The sequence below is a fragment of the Fundulus heteroclitus genome, chromosome 3 (genome assembly GCF_011125445.2).
Source record: "Fundulus heteroclitus isolate FHET01 chromosome 3, MU-UCD_Fhet_4.1, whole genome shotgun sequence".
Taxonomy (NCBI): Eukaryota; Metazoa; Chordata; class Actinopteri; order Cyprinodontiformes; family Fundulidae; genus Fundulus; species Fundulus heteroclitus.
The window spans coordinates 28,311,714-28,331,765 of NC_046363.1; the positions used below are offsets into that span (position 1 = coordinate 28,311,714).

The 20,052-nt window shown below is 38.3% G+C and overlaps 2 protein-coding genes across 2 annotated transcripts; both read right to left on the reverse strand.

Moving 5' to 3' along the window:
- Window positions 1-475: 475 nt before the first annotated feature.
- LOC105934950 (glutathione S-transferase kappa 1) lies at window positions 476-4,499 on the reverse strand. Its single transcript, XM_021322873.2, has 8 exons — window positions 4,272-4,499; window positions 4,082-4,179; window positions 3,922-4,003; window positions 3,714-3,842; window positions 2,292-2,437; window positions 2,076-2,192; window positions 1,883-1,976; window positions 476-933 (listed from the first exon to the last, which is right to left on the reverse strand). Exons 2-8 carry the CDS (start codon window positions 4,148-4,150, stop codon window positions 890-892), a joined length of 681 nt encoding a protein of 226 aa, XP_021178548.1. The 5' UTR covers window positions 4,151-4,179; window positions 4,272-4,499; the 3' UTR covers window positions 476-889.
- Window positions 4,500-6,818: 2,319 nt separating this feature from the next.
- si:ch1073-90m23.1 (rap1 GTPase-activating protein 2) lies at window positions 6,819-19,835 on the reverse strand. The gene is made up of 19 exons (XM_012875130.3): window positions 19,114-19,835; window positions 18,939-18,971; window positions 18,717-18,807; window positions 18,505-18,540; window positions 18,362-18,409; window positions 18,029-18,226; window positions 17,843-17,940; window positions 15,840-15,918; window positions 15,425-15,478; window positions 14,769-14,852; window positions 14,565-14,665; window positions 12,687-12,816; window positions 12,379-12,540; window positions 12,017-12,088; window positions 10,764-10,850; window positions 10,506-10,661; window positions 7,720-7,803; window positions 7,601-7,620; window positions 6,819-7,512 (listed from the first exon to the last, which is right to left on the reverse strand). The coding sequence occupies exons 1-19, from the start codon at window positions 19,182-19,184 to the stop codon at window positions 7,455-7,457; spliced, it is 1,662 nt and encodes a 553-aa protein (XP_012730584.2). The 5' UTR covers window positions 19,185-19,835; the 3' UTR covers window positions 6,819-7,454.
- Window positions 19,836-20,052: the final 217 nt, after the last annotated feature.

Sequence of the window (20,052 nt, forward strand, 5' to 3'; positions counted from 1 at the left end):
CTTCCACTTTTTCTGAGGTATTTTAGTGCTTTCCCAGGCCCAAAGACACATTATCCCTCCAGTGAATTCTGGATATTCCTCTAAGGCTCCCCCCACTCCAAAAAAATAAATAAAATAAAATAAAAGAACTCTAAAAAGGAGGCCTCACCGGCTATCATTTGAAGGAAACTCCTTTCAGCCCCTCGCCACAAATCTTGTCCTTCTGGTCAAGACCCGCATCTTCTGACAACAGTTGATTAGACTGTAGATAAAGCAGCGAAAGGACAGATCTGCTTCTCATCGCAGACTTCTTCTTCACGACAGACTGACAAACAGCGCACCCTGCTGCTCCAGTCTCTCTGTCCACCTCTTTATTGATCCCAGCGAAGCTCAGAAACTATCGGCTACATTTATGGGAGGTAAAAATGGGGTTCAGATATAGGGAGGGAATTTTCTAAAACCTTTTTAAGTTCACAAACTTTCAGCAGATCCAGGATTTATTTAAGATTTTTATTAGAAACACAAACATCAACTTTGTGCTATTTTTGACAAAAAGTCATTAATTCAGTAGAGCTTATTAATCTGGGTTCTCTGGATCAAATCAGCTGATTGACAGCTGCATCAACTATAGAGCCACAGCAGCAGAGCTAAAAATAAAACCTGATCTTATTGTCTGTCTAAATTTAGTGAAAGCTACAAAAACACTTTCCATTCACGCCTTTATTATTCAAAGCAAACGTGAACTGCTGCAGGTTGTCCAGGCACATTATTTACAGTGACATTGTATGTGACATTATTTAAATCAAAGAGAAATTATGTAGAGTTTCTGAAATTAAACAGGTTAATTACAAAAGGCACATCTTATAAGTGCTGAAACTTTCAATGTTAGTAAATGAAAGGAGTTCTGGTCTCAGAGCTTGGAGACATCCGGCTTTGGTCCCAACCACTTCTCTCCTGCAACAACAACAACAAAAGTTAATCTTTCGAAATAACTAGGTGGGAGTGAAGAAAGCAATTTTAGCAAACTCTTCTTGAATCTGCAAAAAAAAAAAAAATGAATGCGTGCAACCCTAGAGTTACATTAATGGAGTAAATAAAGATCAGTGTCTTATTATGCCTCGTATTTTCTCAGAAACAGTTCCACTCAGAGGTTCATCCTGTCGTCACATTTGTGCGTGCTTATTTTCTCGTTTGAACCCTTCTTTTTCTAGGGTGGAAAGGTTATACAGCAAACAGCTGCAGTTATTGTTAAAAACAATAACTGAGTGCAAATATTTGATATCACCTTTTCTTTAATACCTGGATAAATCTCTGTTTAGCACAAGCTTTTGACCACTCCACTTGGCAGAAATAGCAGCGTTTGTTTAAATGGGTTGGTTTCCTGGCACAGACCCAGCTTTAATCGATACATTTTCAGTATAGCTGAGGTCAGGGCTGTTTAAAAGCTTCATGTTACTCTACTTTATTGAAGAGCTGCACAATTGCAGTATCAGCAATATGAAAGGACCATATAGATGCTGCGTTTGTAGGGTAATATATTTAAAGTTATATTTCAAGGTAATATATTTTCATGCAATTTCTGTATGCTAGTAATATATTTGATCTGTTACAAGGACTTTTAGGGCCCTTGGTGACTTCCCATGATGTATATTTTTAGTGGGGGAGATGCTGAAGTCCACAAAGAGTGGTGGGCGCATTGACAAAATGGTCAAGAAGTCAAAATATCACCGTAACCCTCAGCAATAGTATCACAATTCATATTTTCCTGATATCAATTAAAAAACACCAAATTCTTTATCTTAACATCCAGCCCCTAAATGGTTCAAACAAAAAAAAATAAAAATAAAGTCCCAAATTCTGACATTCAAGCCAACTATGGTTGGATTTTTGTACTGTTTCTCACCAATGCAGTTGGCCATGAGCTCAAACCTGTCAGATCCAAAAAACATCTCTGGTTTTCCATCAATGTGACAAATCAGCATGGGGAAACCAAACGCCTGGGAGAGAATCACAGGAAAGGTTTTTTTTTTTAATAAGCACATTTCTTTCACCACTTTTTTACGTGGATGTACAAAAAAAGCTAAAGCGCTACCAACCCCATAATTCAGTGCATCCTCTGTTGTGAGTTTAAGCTTTTCTTTGACCTCCTGTGAGGTGCACAGCTTCAGAGCTTTCTCAATTTCACCGTCAGTCAGTCCTGCTTTCTTTGCTGCCTGACAAAAAAAAACAAAAACAATTAAACACATAAATAATGGAACTCAAAATCAAATCTGAAATCGGACCAGTGTGTGTGTGTTTAAAGTAGGAAGAACCTCAGAGAAGGATTCAGGTTGGGTGATGTCTTTGTCCTCACTCCAGATCCGCCTCCACAGCTCCCGGGAAACCTGCTCCACCTGCTTGTCTCCACCTTTCTCCATCTGCTGCACTGCTGTCACAAATCGCATCGCAGACAAGGTACCTGAGGAATGAAGAAAAGCCCAAACATCTGGTCTTATATTGTGGCTGCGCAACGCTGAATCGTAAGATAAAAGTTTAGAATATGCCTCACAAAAGCATAAAACAATCTGTTTTATACTGCAGTTTATATAAAGGCTTGAGATTAAATCATGTAAAATGAGAAACTTGTTAAACCTACAGAGAATCCTCGTCTCAGTTCACAACCACTTTACCATCCTTGAGCTCTTTAAATTTGGTTTAACTGTATCATCTCTCATCAATCTCACATTTCAGCTTCAGTGTCAAGAGAGAAAGCTTCATTAGACAAATTTGTCCTTCGCCACCAAGAACCAAAACTACTAACTGACTAGAAAGCCAACTCCAATATCTGATGTAAACGTGTATTATAGCCAAGGAGGCAGGATACGAGTAAGGAGGGAAGACCAGAATGAAGGGAGGTAGGACAGAAAGACAAAAGGACAAAAGGAAGGAGGGAGGAACAAAGGAAATGAGGGAGAGAGGACAGAACGAAGGAAAAAAGATATAGGGAAGGAAGGGAGGGAAGACACAAGAAAGTACGTGTGCATAAAAAAGAAGAAAGGAAACAAAGAAGGAAGGACAGGTGCCTTGTCTATAATATAGACAATATAATTGTCTATAATTTAGACAATTATATTGGCTATATGGATGGTTAAAATAGGCATTGCTTCATTGCTTGCTTTGCGTAATGTTTAATAGTTAGCTGTTTTTCTTTTTATACGCGTGGAAAAATTACAGATTAACCAAAAATGTAAATGAATGAATAAAGTCTAAAAATACAAATATTTTTCCATACTTTTATTTCCTTTTTCCTTACTCATCCAGACCTGGAAACAAGGTTTTTAAAACTTCAATTCAATTCAATTTTATCTATAGAGAGCCAATTCATGATACAAGTCATCTCAAGGCACTTTCCAAAGTCAAATTCAATCAGATTATACAGATTGGGTCAGATTATACAGATTGGTCAAAAACATTTCCTATCTAAGGAAACCCAGCAGGTTGCATCAAGTCTTGAAAAGCAGCATTTACTCCTCCTGAAAGAGTGTAGAGCCACAGTGGTCAGTCGTCTGCATTGTTGATGGCTTTGCAGCAATTCCTCATACTGAGCATGCATGAAGCGACAGTGGAGAGAAAAACTCCCCTTTAACAGGGAGGAAAACCTCCAGCAGAACCAGGATCAGTGTGAACGCTCATCTGCCTCATTTTCCATTAAAATTTTTCCAGACTCAAATTCCTAAAACATGTTCCCTCCTTACCTTTCTGGAACATGACCTCAAACGGGTCAGCGGGTGGGTGCAGAGGGACATCAAAGTAGTTGGCCAGGCGGTGGAGATCCTTTACCATGTAGGCAAATTTGTTGGGCACTAAACCAGGGGGCTTGTTGCCTGCCGGAAAAAAACACGGATTATCCCCCAGTTCACTTCCACCAGGATCTCCCAGCCAGACCCCTCCAGGCTCACTGACCTGCTCCCTGCATGATTCCTCCCAGGAAGGCAGGGCGCAGCTTCAGCTCGACGTCCCACACGTTTCTGTAGCGACACATGATCTGGAAACACGCACCAGGTTTTAAACACCGCAAAGTATGAGTTTGACCTTCTGGCACGGTAAGAAGAAAGGCACGAACCTCAAACCCGAGCCAGGAGTAAGGCGAGACCACGTCGTAGAACAGCTCCACCACCTTCTTTGAGGTCATCTTCGGTCCTTTACGTTTGCTAGGTTTAACTTAAATTACATTAAATTAATCACTATGCAGTTCAAAGTCCGCCTGCTGCTCTCCGGGTCGGTCTTGGGGGGTGAATTAAAGTTCAACTAACCTTAACCTGACGCAGAGCAACCTAACATGATGTTTGTAGTCCGGCAGAGAAAACAATGAACACATACAGCAGAAATCCGTTAGCAATCAGCCAAAGCGCCGCAAAAATCTTCCTAACTTTCTAATGAACAGCACATCAAAACCATTAAATCAACCCAAAACAAAGCATCAAAAGTAAAATAAACTACAAGTTGGCCAAAAGGGTTTCTGTTCTTCGTGTGTTTATTGGAAGGTGGCCACCAACGTAGCTGCGCGTTTTCGCCATCTACCGGTAGAGTGCTGTATTGCAATAATATAAAAGATGTAAGAGTTCTGAGAAACAGATACAGCAAGGTGAACAAAAAAAGTTTACTCCTCTCTTATGGATGTACAAATAAGGTAATTCAAGTGAAACAGCATCGTTATTTTCCCTTATATTTAAAATGCATTTTTTTCCTGCGATAAATTTCCATAAATCATGCCTGCTATAGATGTACATCATCAGGCCTCGATAGCTGGTGCCCTACATGTTTTAGAGTCAACCCTGGTTCTGCATGTCCGATTTGAATCACTGTCTTTTGAATAAAAAGCATTTTGTATTTTACCCCCCCCCTTTTTTTTTTAAATCACTTCCATTAAGGATTTTGTTCCTGCTCTGCTGCAGTTTGATGGAATGTGTTGGTTTTAAGTAATGCGTAAATAACATGAGATTGAGGTTGACTAGATTAAAAATATTCTTCAAGAAAACTTGATACGTTGAGGAAGTAATTCAGTCTTTTAAATTGGGGGTGTTGGAGCAGAGCCTGGATAGTTGTTAGAGTGATTTCCCCACAGAAATATGATCCTGGGTTTGAATCCCATCTGGTGCTATTCTGTGTTTTATGTGTTGTGTCATTTATTTATCTATTTATTTTCTGAATATCCAGCTTCATGTAATGGACTAATGACCTTTCCAGGTGTGCCTAGCACATGGATATGCACAGAAAGACACTGGTTGGTATTAGAGCACCTGTCCTTTTTCCTCTGCATAAAATAATGCCCTCCTGAAATCGTTTTTTGATGTTATTTAATTATTTTTACAGTGTGTACCCAAAGTAGCATTAGTAGATTCAAAAGCCTGTAGAAGTGCTGCACTTTTTTGTAATGTAATTGTATTTTATTATGTGAACAATATTAGCAGACATCAGTTCTCAGGGCTTAAAGTTAATCTCATTAACCTGAACTCTCCGAGAATAATTTATGTCGTATTTCTCACTGGATTCTTTTTATGGCCATATATTCTCTGCTGTTTGCTTTGATTTGAAGCTACATGGATACTGGAGGGGCGACAGTGGCGCATGAGTAAGGTGGGTTGCTGGTTCGAATCCCTGCTCCAAGTGTTTCAGTTGTTGTGTCCTTTGGCAAGTCACTTCACCTACTGGCCGGTGGCACTGATTGTCTGGCAGATCTTCTTCTGTCAGTCTGCCACAGGGCAGCTGTGGCTACAGTGTAGTTTACCGTCATCGGCGAGTAAATGTCTGAGTGAATGGAGGCTATAGGAGGACTTCACTACTTTGTTATTAGAAAGCAGTTGTAGTTAATTTAGTAATCCAAACTAGTTCCATAAGTTTCACAAGTGTTTGTTGTCCATTTTACTGAGTGCATAATATAAACTACTGCAAGAACAGAGTAGACTCCACTCTGCATTGCTGAACATCCCTACACCTCTATTCAGTAGGTGAATAAATCTCTGGATTTCCCTTCCTCAGACTTTGAGATCAGTAAACTCAGTGGTTTCCTTTAAAGATGAGATCAAAACATATATTTTTAAATCAGCTTTTGTTTAATTTTGTCTTTTTTATTATTATTATTTTACATTCTGTTGTAAAGCACTTTGTGATTTTTATCCCAAGAGGCGTTATATAAATAAAATTTTACACACTTTTGTTGCCCTCAACAAGTACATTGTAGTATAAAGATTTTATAACTCTTTTTTCTGGGTATAGTTGCTATAGTTGACAGCTGTGTAGGCTGTCATCTTTTTGCCCCATCTCTTACACATACCTGTTTCAGATTCAAGTATTTTTTCCCCTGTGCTTTTACATTGAATTTACTCTTATATTATTGTTAAATACTATTCCAAATGATAAATAATTGCTTATTTTGTTATTACTATGTTCTTTAGTCTGCATGTCTGTTCATCTAATTGATCTTTGTGTAATGTAATCAAACTTTGTGCCCCCCCCCCCCTCACTTTTTCTTTACTATATAGGCTAATGACTGCCACCTACTGGATTAATGTGTGCATAAATCCTACTTTTTCAAATTAGGTTGTCATTTACTGGCCAGCATATATAAAATAATAAAAAAAAGTTTTTATTAATATTATTATTGTTGTTAGTGTTGTAGTTATTATTTGTATTCACAAAGCTCAAAATAGATAAGAATTTCACAGACTGCTACAACAACAAGATAAACAGAAATCTGAAAAATAGAGAAAATCCTTCAACAATTTGTAAACATAGAAATACTAAAAGCCAAACTGAAAAAAAACAAGACTATTGTCCAATATTGTTCTGCTTTCTTTTGCAATATTATTTTGTGTATTTATTTGCTCCTTACATGAAAAACTACATCATTTAATTTAACACAAGGACAACATTATAATCAGGTACTTTGTGCAAAAATAACTCCAGAATTTTGCGCATCAGTTTGTTCTTGTTCATGTTAATCTCAGACAAATTTTTAAACCTTCACTCTCATAAATTGTGATTTATCATAAATTTTGTGATTAACATTTGTTCATATATAGATAGCATCTATTAGATTCTTAATGTAATATTAAAAATGTGAGAATCATAAATAACTAAAGCGACAACTTTTTTTTTCAAATTACAGGAAGTTTTTATTTCTACTACCAGATCAATCTATCTCTAAAGCTCTATTGATTTATTAATTGCTTCCTAATGTATCAATATTAATGAATCACAAAAGTCAAACTGAACATTAGCTGCTAAGATTTTGCGGAGTTTTCTCTAAATTACTTTTAAAATGCTCTCATTAATCTAAAATGTGTTCTCTATGGTTATAAAATAAATATATTTTCTACAAAAATCAATGTACATTAAAAATCTCTTGGAATACAGTTAATCCACAGGTATGACAAAGGTAAAAAGCTTGTCTAAAGTGTTTGTATGGCTCTAAAGTCTCCAAGTAAAAGTTGTCTTCATATCTCCTCCTGAGGACTTGCTTGATCTTTAAGTTCAGTTGTTCCCGAGCTGTCGCTGGAAAAAAAAAAGGAGTTTTATATTTTCATCTCAGGACTCAAAATGAAATAAAAACCTGTATGCAGTTTTTGTTTTTTTGCTTTACCTCTCAGCATCTTTGTCTACCTGCAATCGAAGAAAAAACACGTAAATTTTATTTATTTATTTTTTTGTAATAAAGATAATTGTTCCGTCCATTGAAGAATATCTGCATATATGTTTTACCTTCGGCTTCTGGGATGAATTGCCAGCATTCTTCCTGGGAACACCCAGAGTCTCAAACGAATGGCTTCGCACTCTGATGGCTCGCTGATGTCGCAAAGATTTAGGAGAAGAAAAAGATAAAATAGAAAAATATGTAAAGAGAAAATTCTCTTTTGAGATGAGGTTCAGTGAAGAAGTTTTAAGCAGTTAATATCTTACCTGTACCATATAACTCCTTTGACACCTTTCTCATGTACAGATTCAGATTAAGCTTTCAAACTGATTACAGTTTATCTGAGAAGGACCCAAGACCAATGTGGACTTTTAACACCTTAAACAACTCCAGTTTCAGAAACCTTATGGCAATTTATGTAAACCTTATTTAATGAACTTTTAAACTGTCATCACATTTATTTTGAACTGGTATTCCTTCAAAGAGCTGATTACTGTTGTTGTTGGAAATGGAAGTAGGAGGAGGTGTATCACCAATAATCTGCGTAAACATGTACTGCAACAGCTTTTCCAGTGAGAGTTACTGTTGTCGTGAACACAAATGCATGAAATTTAACCTTTTGCCTCCAGAAATATTTTCTCCACAGGTTCTGTAAAATATCTGCCTGGACTTTTAGATTTATCCAAAAATAATGTCTCATTTCACAAAGGATGCTTTCTTGAATCTTCAAAATAAACATGCTTTTTTATGAGCTTGACAGATTTGATGCTCTAATGAGTTTTATCTGAATGCCTGTTAGTATATGTGCAAGTTCCTCCAATGTGACTGATCTTATTTAGCTAATTTAGAAATTGTGACAGCTTTACAATAATATGTAATTATTCTTAACTTGAAATGTTGATTAGTGTCTTAAAAATAATATTTATTGAACAGAATGATTACCTTTTAAACTGTGAATGTGAAAACAGCCCCAATCATGAGCTGTAGTACTAGTTTGTGGACATTTCAGTCTCTGGAAAAAAAAGCATTATGTTAAATTTATTATTGGCTGTCTATCATGACATAGCTGTTTTGCTACAACAACTATGCTTCTGATTGGTTGGTCACCTCCTTGTGGTAGCTCTTCTCCCAGAAGTACATTTTGCTAAGTAAAAAGCTTGGTTCTGACCCAGCAGCGTAAGAAAGAACCGGGGAATCCCTTAACAAGCCTTTCCAAATGGGTTCTGAGTCAGGGAGGATCACCTTAATGACATTCTGTTGCAGTAAATGTTTTGGTTTGCTTTGTATTCTTTTCTACAGTCACCTTCTATGTGATGTTCTTGCAAATTTTACCTTTCATTTTCTCCCATCCCTCAAACAGGTTTCTAACATCACTTGGTAAATTCCTTTGAAAGCATTTTTTGTTTCTAATCTAAACTGTGAAACCCCTAAATTATCCAAAAGACTTGGGGCAGAACTGACCGCAGCTAGTCTCCAAATGACCTTCGGGTCAAAACAACAGCTGTTTCTGCCAAGCCAAGAAACAGGAGTGTTTGTACAGCACACCGTGAGAGGTCCAGTGGTTTCCAATTTTAGACCACAGCAGGTACTCAGAAATTTCTCCAGTGGCTTTTATGGTGGTGAAAAATCTAAGTAGTTCTGAAATTTTAAATTCTTCTTCCTTTTTTACCCCTCAGATCAATTTTAATATTATAATTAGTCCACAACCCCCTTTGTTTGACTATAGACAGACTGAAAAATAAATCTTTAATAAAAGTTAGATCTTTAATCAGTTTTAGTCCAATTCCCCATTTAAAAACTTCCCCTTTTGGCTTGTAATAGTAGCTGTAGAGTTAGCAGTTGGATCTTTGTGCTTTAGACTTAGGAGGTAAACTCTTGATCACACTGATTTTCAGTAATTTTCTTTCTAAATAAAAGTTAATCATTTTAGTGTTGATCCTTAATCCTTAGCTTAACAGAGATCGTGCGATGTAGAGGAAAATAATTAGCTGTTCAGACTGATTTATGAGAGATTTTCATGGATTTTTTCATGGATTTTGAATAAATTAATGAATACAATTATAATTTCAAACATGCAAGCTAAAAACCCCAGAAAAAACATAAATGAATAGCGCCATAACATTGTGAAAAAATAGTTTTTTAACTGTGATCATACCATATAAAAAAGTTAAAAAGTCACAGATTTATTCAATTTTCAGTTAAAAAAGGAATAGGAGGAAGCAAATGCCTATTAAATTCTACCCTAATTTAAGACATACAGTCTAAACTATCTATAAATACTATTTCTATCTTTAAACTTAAATGAATAATTTAACATCCACAACTATCCTGTTCTATAATAGGTTTGTGGATATTGTGAGATTGATTGGTTAATGTAGCTTATGCTACACTACCTAACAGGAAAGCAGTGTAAAACTCAATAAAATAGAGTTAAACAGCTATAGAATATTTTACTTTTCACACCCCTTCACTGCACAAGTATTTACAGGACTCTGGCTGCAACAGTTTTGTATGTTTTGCCCTCAGTATGTGTTTCAGACAGGAAGATTATTGATGATGCACTGCCTCCAGCTTTCCAGTGTAAATTTGTTTGGCTTCTGTGTAGTTTTCCAAACAATGAAAACATGATGGCGGTATAAAGGTTCTTGAAATAATCTGCCATGAGGTTTTTAGGACTGGAGTTGTTTAAGAGGGTGGACATCTTGGTTTCTCTCAGCCAAGCAATTTGCTTCATCCTCTGGGTTCAGCCAACATGTATTAATACAAAGATTTATTATCTGCTTTGATCAGAATCTCATTTTGAGAACCATCTATTTCAGTAAACTGTGAGTTTCTTTGCAGTGTCAGTTTTCACCTTAAAATTTTCAATAAAGCCTCCACTTCCTTCAGACGGGCCCCGCGTGCTCTCAGAAGGTGGGGCGACAGCGACTGATGGATCTCCCATCATGCAGCGAGAACGCGTGAAGAGTTCATTATGCAAGCTCTCCAGGAGGGACGAGCGTGTGCGCAGCTTGACATGAGAGGAACAGGCGCCAGAAAACACTTACGTATCAGAGGAAAATAAAGTACAGAGCACGTCTGGGTGTTATTGAACATTTTCTGCTCCTGCTACCTCCAGTCTGTTGAACTGCTCGGCCTTATAGCAGGAGATCTCTGCATTGATGAGCTTGGCGAGGAGGAATTCCCTCAGCTGTAAACGCTTAAAAAAAGAAAGGGGATGCAGTTTATCCATGTGACACAGAGAGGGTTAATTTGAAGAATTGCGTACATAAATCATATGCAAAAAGGACCAAATGAGAACCAAAGTAAAACCATGGGATGCTGACAGTGAAACTGAGACTGTAAGAAACTTTAAGTCACATCTAATGTCTTTATTTTCTTTCCTTACTTCCTTTAACGCGGTCTTGATCCGTAGTTTTCTACATTTTTTTGGGGGATTTGGCTGCATTTTCATTTCTTTTTTAAACCCAGTTGTTGTATCTGTCCAGGACAGCATGCTCAATGACTTTAAAATCTTCAGCAAAGATCTGACACAGGACCGGAGAGTTGCTTCATCCTTCAGCTGATCATCAGCTGTTGGCCATGTTTTCAGCTAATAACTCTTTGGAAATAACCCTGTTTTTATTTTTTTTAATGGCATTTTATTATCATGAATTAGAGTTTTTGCATTTTTCACAAATTCAACTGAGAAATTGCAACAAGTCAGGTCTTTTGGGACTGGCAGCTTGTAACAGCATTTTTTTTAATTGATTCTTTGATAAATTGTTATTTAGGTCTTAAAGATATGGGTTGAAGACCATCTGTATTATCTGAATGGTTATCACAGCTGTGATAGAAAGAAACTACACCCTAAAAGTCGAACATACTGAATCTGGTCTTTACCGGGTCCTGAAACAACGGCCATCTAATCTAAAGTGTGAAATATATTCCACAATATCATTATCTATGAAAAAAGATGAACACAAACTAAAAAAAGTTTGATTACAAAAAGTAATGTAAATCTCTATTTAAACGGGGCTCACTTTCTTTTTCCATGACATACTGGACTACTGGACTGTAAATCAAGTAAAAAAGCAGCTAAAGTTCATAGGAAAACTTTAAAGAAGCCTTGAGAAGATGAAGGTGTCTTAAAAAAAAAAATTATATATATATATATATATATATATATATATATATATATATATATATATATATATATATATATATATATATATATATATATATATATATATTACACACTCTGAGATCTTCATTTAAAACGTCTAATCCAGCAGAAAGTTGTACAGTAGCATTTACAAAAAACAACAACAACAGCAAAACAATAAAAAGCACTGCAGCAAAAACAGTGAAAATTAGGTGTCTTACATCTGTGAAAAGTGGAGGATCTGGGATGACGGGACCAAAAGGAGGCACATCTTCTCTGGCTGTAACAGACACCTGCAACGTACATCACCAGAGAGGAAACGTTTATATCTTCAAGATCCACATAATCCCTCAAAAACTCCTCATTTATTCTGCCCAAAGTCATAGAAACATGGAAACGTGCAACAGAGTACGTGACTTTTTAAATAAGTAATTTGTGGCCATTGACATGTGTTTCTCTGAACAGTATTAATTTTTCATCCACCATAACTGGAGAAGTGATGGATTTGCCCAGTCCATCCCAATAGGAAATATGTTGATCACTTTATGTGAACGAACGGTTAAACTAACTAGATGACACTCACCTGGTAGGCAACTCCACCTGCCTCCTGCTCCCTCTGAACCCTCCGCACCACCACAAAGCAGTGCAGGAAGTGAGACTTGATGACATCACACAGAAAGGGTGTCTGTCCCTCCTGGTAGACCAGGGCTACGATGTCATTACCAATGTGCCTTTTTCTCTGTAACTGATGAGGTGGGGGAAAAAAAGAGGAATTCAGGCTCTAGAAACTTTTAGTCTTCCAGTTAAAATGACTGGAGGTAATTTTAGAGACGGCGTCCTGTGAATCACTCTCTGAACAGGACAGACTGAGGGAGAAACAGCGCTCCAGACCTGCTGAGGGTCAGCCTCCGTGTACGGCAGCTTGGTTGCAACATGGAAAATGATCTCTCTTCCATTAAAGGAAGTGAAGACTGCTTCATTTCCTGTTTGGCCGTGACACACATCCAGTCCTCCTCTGAAGCTAAAAAAAAAGACAAATGAGTTACACAGTCAGACCAAAATTATTTAAACAAAACTACAGCTTTGTGACCAATCGTTTTGTCATTTCTACATAAATTATTATTATTACACAATCTGAATGGTCAAAGCCAGACGAAGAGGGCTTGTGGTCAACTCCAACTTTGATGCTCTCCAATCAAAAAAAAAATAAAAATTAGAACAAATTCAATTTTAAAAATGAAACTTGTACATTTTAAGTTATATATTTCAAGCATGTATGAATACGGCTTGTACCTATTGAAAACCAAAACTTCAACTTCTTTGAAAAAAGTGATATCACAAAAGATTTTCAAAATAGAAATGTGTTATTGTGGTCATATTATGACCTGAAAAATCATAGGGAAGACTGCAGCCTTGATAGTCGACAAGCGGACATTTACTGACACCCTCCACGAGGAGCCACAAAGGCTAAACTCATTGCTAAAGGAGACGGCTCCTGACAGAGTGTAATATTCCAGCGTATTAATGGAAAGTTGAGTGGAAGGAAAAACTGGTGAAGGAATGTGTACAAACAAAAACAATATACGCAACTTTGAGAGGATTGTGTGGCAAAGCCCATTTGACGGTTTTTGGGGGATTCACAAAACATTGACTGCAGGATGTAAGAGCACAGATACATCCAGGACATTTGCTTCAAGTGTCCTTTTGTTAACCCAGTCCTGAACTAAAGACCACAGAATCGTCTTAAGCGGCCTAAGGAGAAGGACCGGTGCCTCAACACTGTTGCTGTCAGATAACAATCATTTTTGCATTTTATTTGGAAATCAAGGTCTCCGAGTCGAATGGTGGTGCCATGTCATCTGCTGGTGTGGGCCCACTGTCTTTCATCGAGTTTAAAGTCAGTACAGCCATTTACCACGGATTAAAAGGTACTTCATGCTTCTTTCTGCTCACAAGCTTTATGGAGATGCTGATTTAATTTTCCAGCAGAACTTGGCACCTGCTCACTCTGCAAATGGTACCAAAACATGGTTAAATGACCGTGTTACAACTTTGCTTGAATGGCCAGCAACCCTCTTAGAGATATACTTTACAGCATGGATTTACCTTTCAGACAACTTCATTGTGTAAGAGATGAATCAATGAAATATATCAGTTTAAATCTTTTTATTCAATTACTGAGATAAATAAACATGGAGATGCACCTGCAGATGTTCCAAGGTTGAAATGAAAAAAGCCTGAGTAGCTGTGCTTAGGCAGTGTGACGGTTACTGAATGCAGATACTGTTAATACTGTGGGGGCATTGAAATACGTCTATAAGACTCATCTCTCTTTGAGCCTCATAGTCTGTGTTACCTTATTTATGCATTGCTATACAAATTTTTGCAAAATATTATACATGGCTGAGTGCTTTCAGCTTTATGATTTTGGTCCTCATTTCAAAAGGGACACCCCCTTCTATTGTATGATCACTTTGATTCATACCTTACTAATGAAAACTAACATTTAATCTGTTTAATTAAACACATGTGTCCAGTAATGACTCAGACCTGATAGGAATCAGTGAAATATGATGGTGCAATATGTGTGTATACTGTACAGCTCTATAGTCTAACAGTTCCCTGTTTAGTGTGTTGACAGCCTTTCCTATTTAGTGTTACTCATGAACTGCACATACAAAGACTGTTTAGTTAATGCAAATGCATAAAATCCTAATCGAAATTGTGCTTGTTTTGCTTAGAAATGTACTTTTCACACATGAACTTTACCCCGTGAATCCCTGCAGCTGAATCGTGTCTCCCAGAATTGACAGGAAGTCCCTAAACTTCTCGCTTTCCTCGTTGTTACTCAGTATGTCCTCTTCTGTGAACTACAGAGAGACAGAATTCAGGTATCTGAGAGGAAGGACGTGTGATATTTTGTTATATTGAAGCTGTTTCTCCTTTTGTTTTGTTTTTTTATGGTGACCTTACCTGTCCTTCCTTTTGGTACAAAACACCAAACTTGAAATTGGAAGACACTCTGTGCTCATCAAATGCTGTTATTAGGACTGGAGCCTGAGGGAAAACAAAGATAAAAGTTCAAGACAGTCTTTTGAAGACAAAAAAATCTTTTCTAAGTGCCTGTTGAAAAAGTACACTTGTAAAAATAGGCAAACGTGAGTCGAATGCCTGTACGGAGCCAAGAGAGTTGATTAGGGTAGGAACTCTTTAAAAGGATCATCTGATTCAATATTTAAAACTGAAGTAATCTGAAAAAAACAAAAATGCCAAGTTAGACGCACATTCTGGTGTTTTAAAGACAAAATTTAAGGCAGAAAAACTCTTTTTTAAATCACAAATTTTGAGTTTTTAAACATAAAACTCTTGAAACGAGTATTACGATAGGTAATGCGTTCATGTAGTACTTCCAGTGACAACATATATTGTTGGCTGTATTGATTTCCAAATGGCACAGCTGATACAAAACAATTAAAAGTATGTTTTTTTTTTTTTTTCAAAAGGTTACTTGAGTAAATGTGACTAGATAATAGGGTAGCTCCAAACTCAGTCTTTGTTGTTATTACCAACAGATCATATTAATATCAGCCATCATATTTCTATGTGTGATCAATACATGAGAGTGTTACCTTGAGGTAGCTGACCACATCAAACTTGGGGACCGTCACTTTATCGCACAGCCTCTGTAAAGAACACACATTAAGTGATAGGTGTCTCAGAAATGCATCGCTTCTGCAATTTCTTAACACATGGTGATAACAGTTTTTTTTTTCATTTAACTTCAATGATGAGTTATTGTTTGGCATATCAATATTTTACATTAAGTATGAAACAAAATAGACCTTAACATGTAGCATGATTTTGTTTCTCTGAATAAGGAAATACTACAGCACTAAAACAATGATTAAGATAGAGTGGGGAGTTTTAGTTGTAACACATGCTGATAATAGTGTAATAATAACATTTCCACTTTCATTTTGTACTTTAGTATTGCAAAATAATGAAAATGTCTTACTCGGCATTGTTCAGCTTAATTCACTGTACCTTTGCTAACTCTACAGCAGACGGCATGTTGGTGAAAAGGGACAAAGAGAAAGTGCCGTGGAGGGAACATTCTTTCATCCTGGGTTAGAAAGAAAATATTGTTTCATATACATTCATTTTTCTGAGATGCAGATGCTCATATTTGACACCACAAATGTAATTTTTTCTTTTAAAAAACAGTTTAAAGAGCTCCTTCACACAAGCTCAAAAACACATAATAGGGTCAGAGTACATCCTATATTGCAAAAACTGCAGGATCATCCCTTGAAATAATTTAACTCATGTTTTCCTATCGCCCACCCTGGACAGGTCGCCAGTCTGTCACAGGGCAACACAAGACAGGCCACATTTTAGACACCACCGTTCCACATTGAAGCACAGTTTCAGTTTGCAGCTTTGCGTCTGAATGAACCGATAGATCTCTACAACAATGTTACTTATTTTTGTCTGACACATAATGTCCGACACATAATGCACAGCACCATATTTGGTGACTACAAACCACACAATGAGGTTAACTCAACCATCTCATAACAAGAATAGTGGAGGAGTACTGATATGGGCTCATTTTGTAGTCATATGATCTGGGAATCTTGCAATCATTGAGTCTACCGTGAACTATTCCCAAAGTCCCAAAGCATGTCACAGTAAAATGTGAAATCATCTGTCCGAAAGCTAAACCTTTGCTAAAAATGGGCCATCAACAGGACAGTGATGCCAAACAATGGAGAAAATCTCCAACAGACTGTCAAAGAAATGAAAACAAATGGCTAAAAACAAAAGTGTTGCAGTAGCCTAAATAAGACCTCCATCCGATTAAAATTCAGTCGTGGGACTGAAACAAAGTGACCGGAGGCCTCAATGTACTGAACCAATGTTGTAAGGAGAAGTGGGCCAAACTTACTCAGCCGATGGGAGAGACTTATAAAAACATGCAGAAACCAATTACTTTAAAGTGTAACTCACCCAGATGTAAAATCATAACCCCAGAAAAAAAATTTGGAAAAATGGCACCAAAGTGGGCAGTTCTAGGAGACTCTGAGGAGCAGGGGCTGAGTGTAACGGGGCTGTGATCAGGACGAGGGAAAGGGACATGTTTCACCAGGGTTCGGTCTTTTGAGGTGGAGGATTTTTCTCTCCCCCTTTGGTCATCGCGGGTTGAGGGAGACTTTATGGAGCCCAGCAGGGCTGAGCCTTATGAGTTTGAGCTGCTGGCTCAAGGCGCTGACTCAGCGATGCTTGAAGCCGGCGATGCCGAGGCAGTGGAAGACAGGATGGATCCAGTTTCTAAGGGGTAAAGTGATTAGCAGCATCATTGCTGACATGGGCTACTGTTCAAATAAGTAAATAGAGTCTAAACGCTATGGATCAATGCTCACTAATCCTACTCCTGAGTCTGACTCTGAGGGGCAAGTGTAATAAAGCATCTCTGACTGAAATGCTTTTATACCCGAACGCCGGACTATGAAGATGAAAACATGCACCGTTTGAACCAATAGGAAACTTCAGCTGCAACAGCCAATGTCCAACTCTAAGAGGGACAAATAATATAGCACTAAACAAGTTTACATGAAAATGTAAAAGATTGCGCAATAAAATTGTAGTAGCATCTTTAGACCCAGTTTATCTGCATAAAAAGTGGATTTTGGGGTGAGTTACGCTTTAAGTTGCTGCTGCTTTTACAAGCTACAGACTCAAAGGGTGTCTGCTATGACACTACTGACAGCTGAGCAAGTTAAATTTTTATGACTGTAATCCAAAATACACAAACACCAAAAGGTAGTCATTTTAAAAGTCCCAAGCAACACTTAGGAACATTCCCTTGGTTCTTGTACGAGCACATTTTAAACCAGTCCGTCCAGGACAAGACCCTGCTTGTTAAGCTCGCGCAATTTAAACAAATATAATAGCTATTTATATCTCACATCCCACAAATTCATGCATAACAGACAAAACAATCTACAAAAAGCACACAGGTTGCTCCAGAATGGACTGAAACGGACCTTAGAATCACCCGGAGTTTGTTCTCTTCCTCCTCCAAACACACAGAGAGAACCAGAGGCCCCAGCGATGGATCCACGGCTATGAATGAATGGTGATACTGTTGGGAGCAATGGTTGTAAAACATGAAACTCATCCCGTCCACCCGGGCGCATCGAACTTTGGTCATTCGGGGAGGCCTCACTCACTCGAGAGCGGAAAAACTCGTGGTAGATTTTGGCCTCGCCGTCTCGCTCCATGATGTCGTAGCTCTCCGGATCGAGGCCATGGTGGCCAGAGGTGGGACTCACATCCCTGAGCTTTTCCAGAGGTGGGTCGATCCAGTAGCCTCCCAACTTGGAGGGAAGAATGAGAGGCAGATCTCCACCTATGTTCAAAAGCTGCGACTAAAACACACACACATACACCGAGTGTTTTGGGGAAAACGCATTATGGCGATTATGAAACACCAGTATCAACAGACACGTTCAGCCCCGCAGAGTGAGTCAGCTCGGTTGTTCTCCACAGTCACGATTACTAACCTTCAGAGGAAGTGGGAATTCACATCGCTGCTCATCGATCCTGCTGCCCTGATGGACAAGAGCACCCATGATAACAAAGCTCTGCAGCTCAGACACCAGCCGACACGGACTCGCCGTATCTGATCAATCACACTGAAACTCACCTGCAGCTTCACTATGATTTCAAACAGTTCTGCGTCCTGCACGCACACGCGTTCACAGAGAAAGGGAAGAAGAAGAAGAAGAAGAAACATGTAAAGGGAACAGGAACATCATCAATGCATAAAAAAAAACATAGCTAGGACTTCTGCTAAGTGCGCAAAACACATTTTTTTTATTACTGGAAGTAAAGGGAGAACATTATAGCTGAGGTCACCCTTTGGTTGTTGGCGGAAGAAAGGAAAGGCTTGCTGCTAGTGGTTGGAGAGTCCAGAGCCTCCAGAATGTTGTCCTCCGCGGATTCAGGTCTGAAGCAACAGGTTGGTTTACTCAACAAGCGGGGACAATTTGTCAACCTCTCCTCCAGCTGATACAGGACACAATCAGGCTAAAACGATGCTGGTAAAGGTAAGAAATAAATAAAAAAATAAAGCCTCACCTTGTCTCATCCCCACAGGTGAATCTGTCCACACTGTAAACAAGGAACTCAGATGGTTAAATTACTTAAAAACAAAACAAAAAAACAGTACAATTTGTTTTAAATGAGCAGCAAATTGGCTGACTTTCTGAGAAAAAAAAACCCCACAAGGTTCAAAACATAAGGCTAAACTCACCCGCCATATGCCCCAAAAGTGAAACTTCTCTTTCTGGAGAAGGACGTGTCATTCCTCTTTTCTCTCTCCATGGCTTTGGTGTCACCATGAATGTCTCTACATACCAGTTTGGAACCGAGTCAATCAGGGCTGCCCAAGGTTGAATTAATTCCCTCTATCATTCTGTCTCTCCTCCTCCTCCTCCTCTTTCTGCTCTCCCCCCTGCCTCTCACTCATTTAAGCTTCCCTTTCCTCCCTCCGTCCTGTTGTCAGACAAACAGGCAGCGTTAACCCGCTTAGGGTCACACGTGCAGCCACGCTCAAACTGCCTCAGTCATGCTGCTTCTTCACGCCACTGATCCCGCATAAACCACAAATGTGTTTTTTTTTTATCCCAGGTGGACCCTGCTTAAAGATAGACCAGGAAACAAATAAAGAAACGAGTGAGACTTCTTTTTTTTTTCTCTCTCTCTCCCTCCCGGACCTGTTACCCTTTGAGTCAGTGAGAATCATCAATTATTGACAGCGCACACAGCGAGGGGGTGGAGGTAGACAGCAGGGAAGAGCAGGAGAACGTCAGAAAGGGAAGGGGGGGGGGAAGAAACTGAAAGAAAGGAAGGTGCAGACAAGGGAGGTGTGCCTATTCTAATAATCTGAAAAGAAGGACATTACTGTAAGTCATTGTTTTCTGATTCATGCCGGATATGTTTTTTTTTTTTTGCATAAGGCCGGTCAAGTAAAGCGTTAGCAGTATTAAAGATGATAAAGTTTGTTTATTTGATTGGCATGGCAATCATAATTCAATATGCAGCCCCTTACAAAGTATTCAAATTCCTTAAACTTTTTTCCACATGGTGTAACTTTTCAGCCACAAACTTCATGGTGTTTCACTCACGTTCATACACAGAGATAAAAAAAGGAAACGATGCAGCAAAATTTATTTGTCCCCTGTTTTTTTTT

Coding starts and splice junctions, on each gene's coding strand:
- si:ch1073-90m23.1 (XM_012875130.3), bottom strand. CDS start 19,184: ATGGAGAGAGAAAAGAGGAATGACACGTCCTTCTCCAGAAAGAGAAGT. Junction 7,804..10,505: donor GCTTTATTGAAAATTTTAAG/GTGAAAACTGAC, acceptor TTGCGACATCAG/CGAGCCATCAGAGTGCGAAG. Junction 7,621..7,719: donor ATTCATCCCAGAAGCCGAAG/GTAAAACATATA, acceptor CTTCGATTGCAG/GTAGACAAAGATGCTGAGAG.
- LOC105934950 (XM_021322873.2), bottom strand. CDS start 4,150: ATGACCTCAAAGAAGGTGGTGGAGCTGTTCTACGACGTGGTCTCGCCT. Junction 2,193..2,291: donor AACCTGAATCCTTCTCTGAG/GTTCTTCCTACT, acceptor TTTTTTTGTCAG/GCAGCAAAGAAAGCAGGACT. Junction 934..1,882: donor GCTCATGGCCAACTGCATTG/GTGAGAAACAGT, acceptor TTGTTGTTGCAG/GAGAGAAGTGGTTGGGACCA.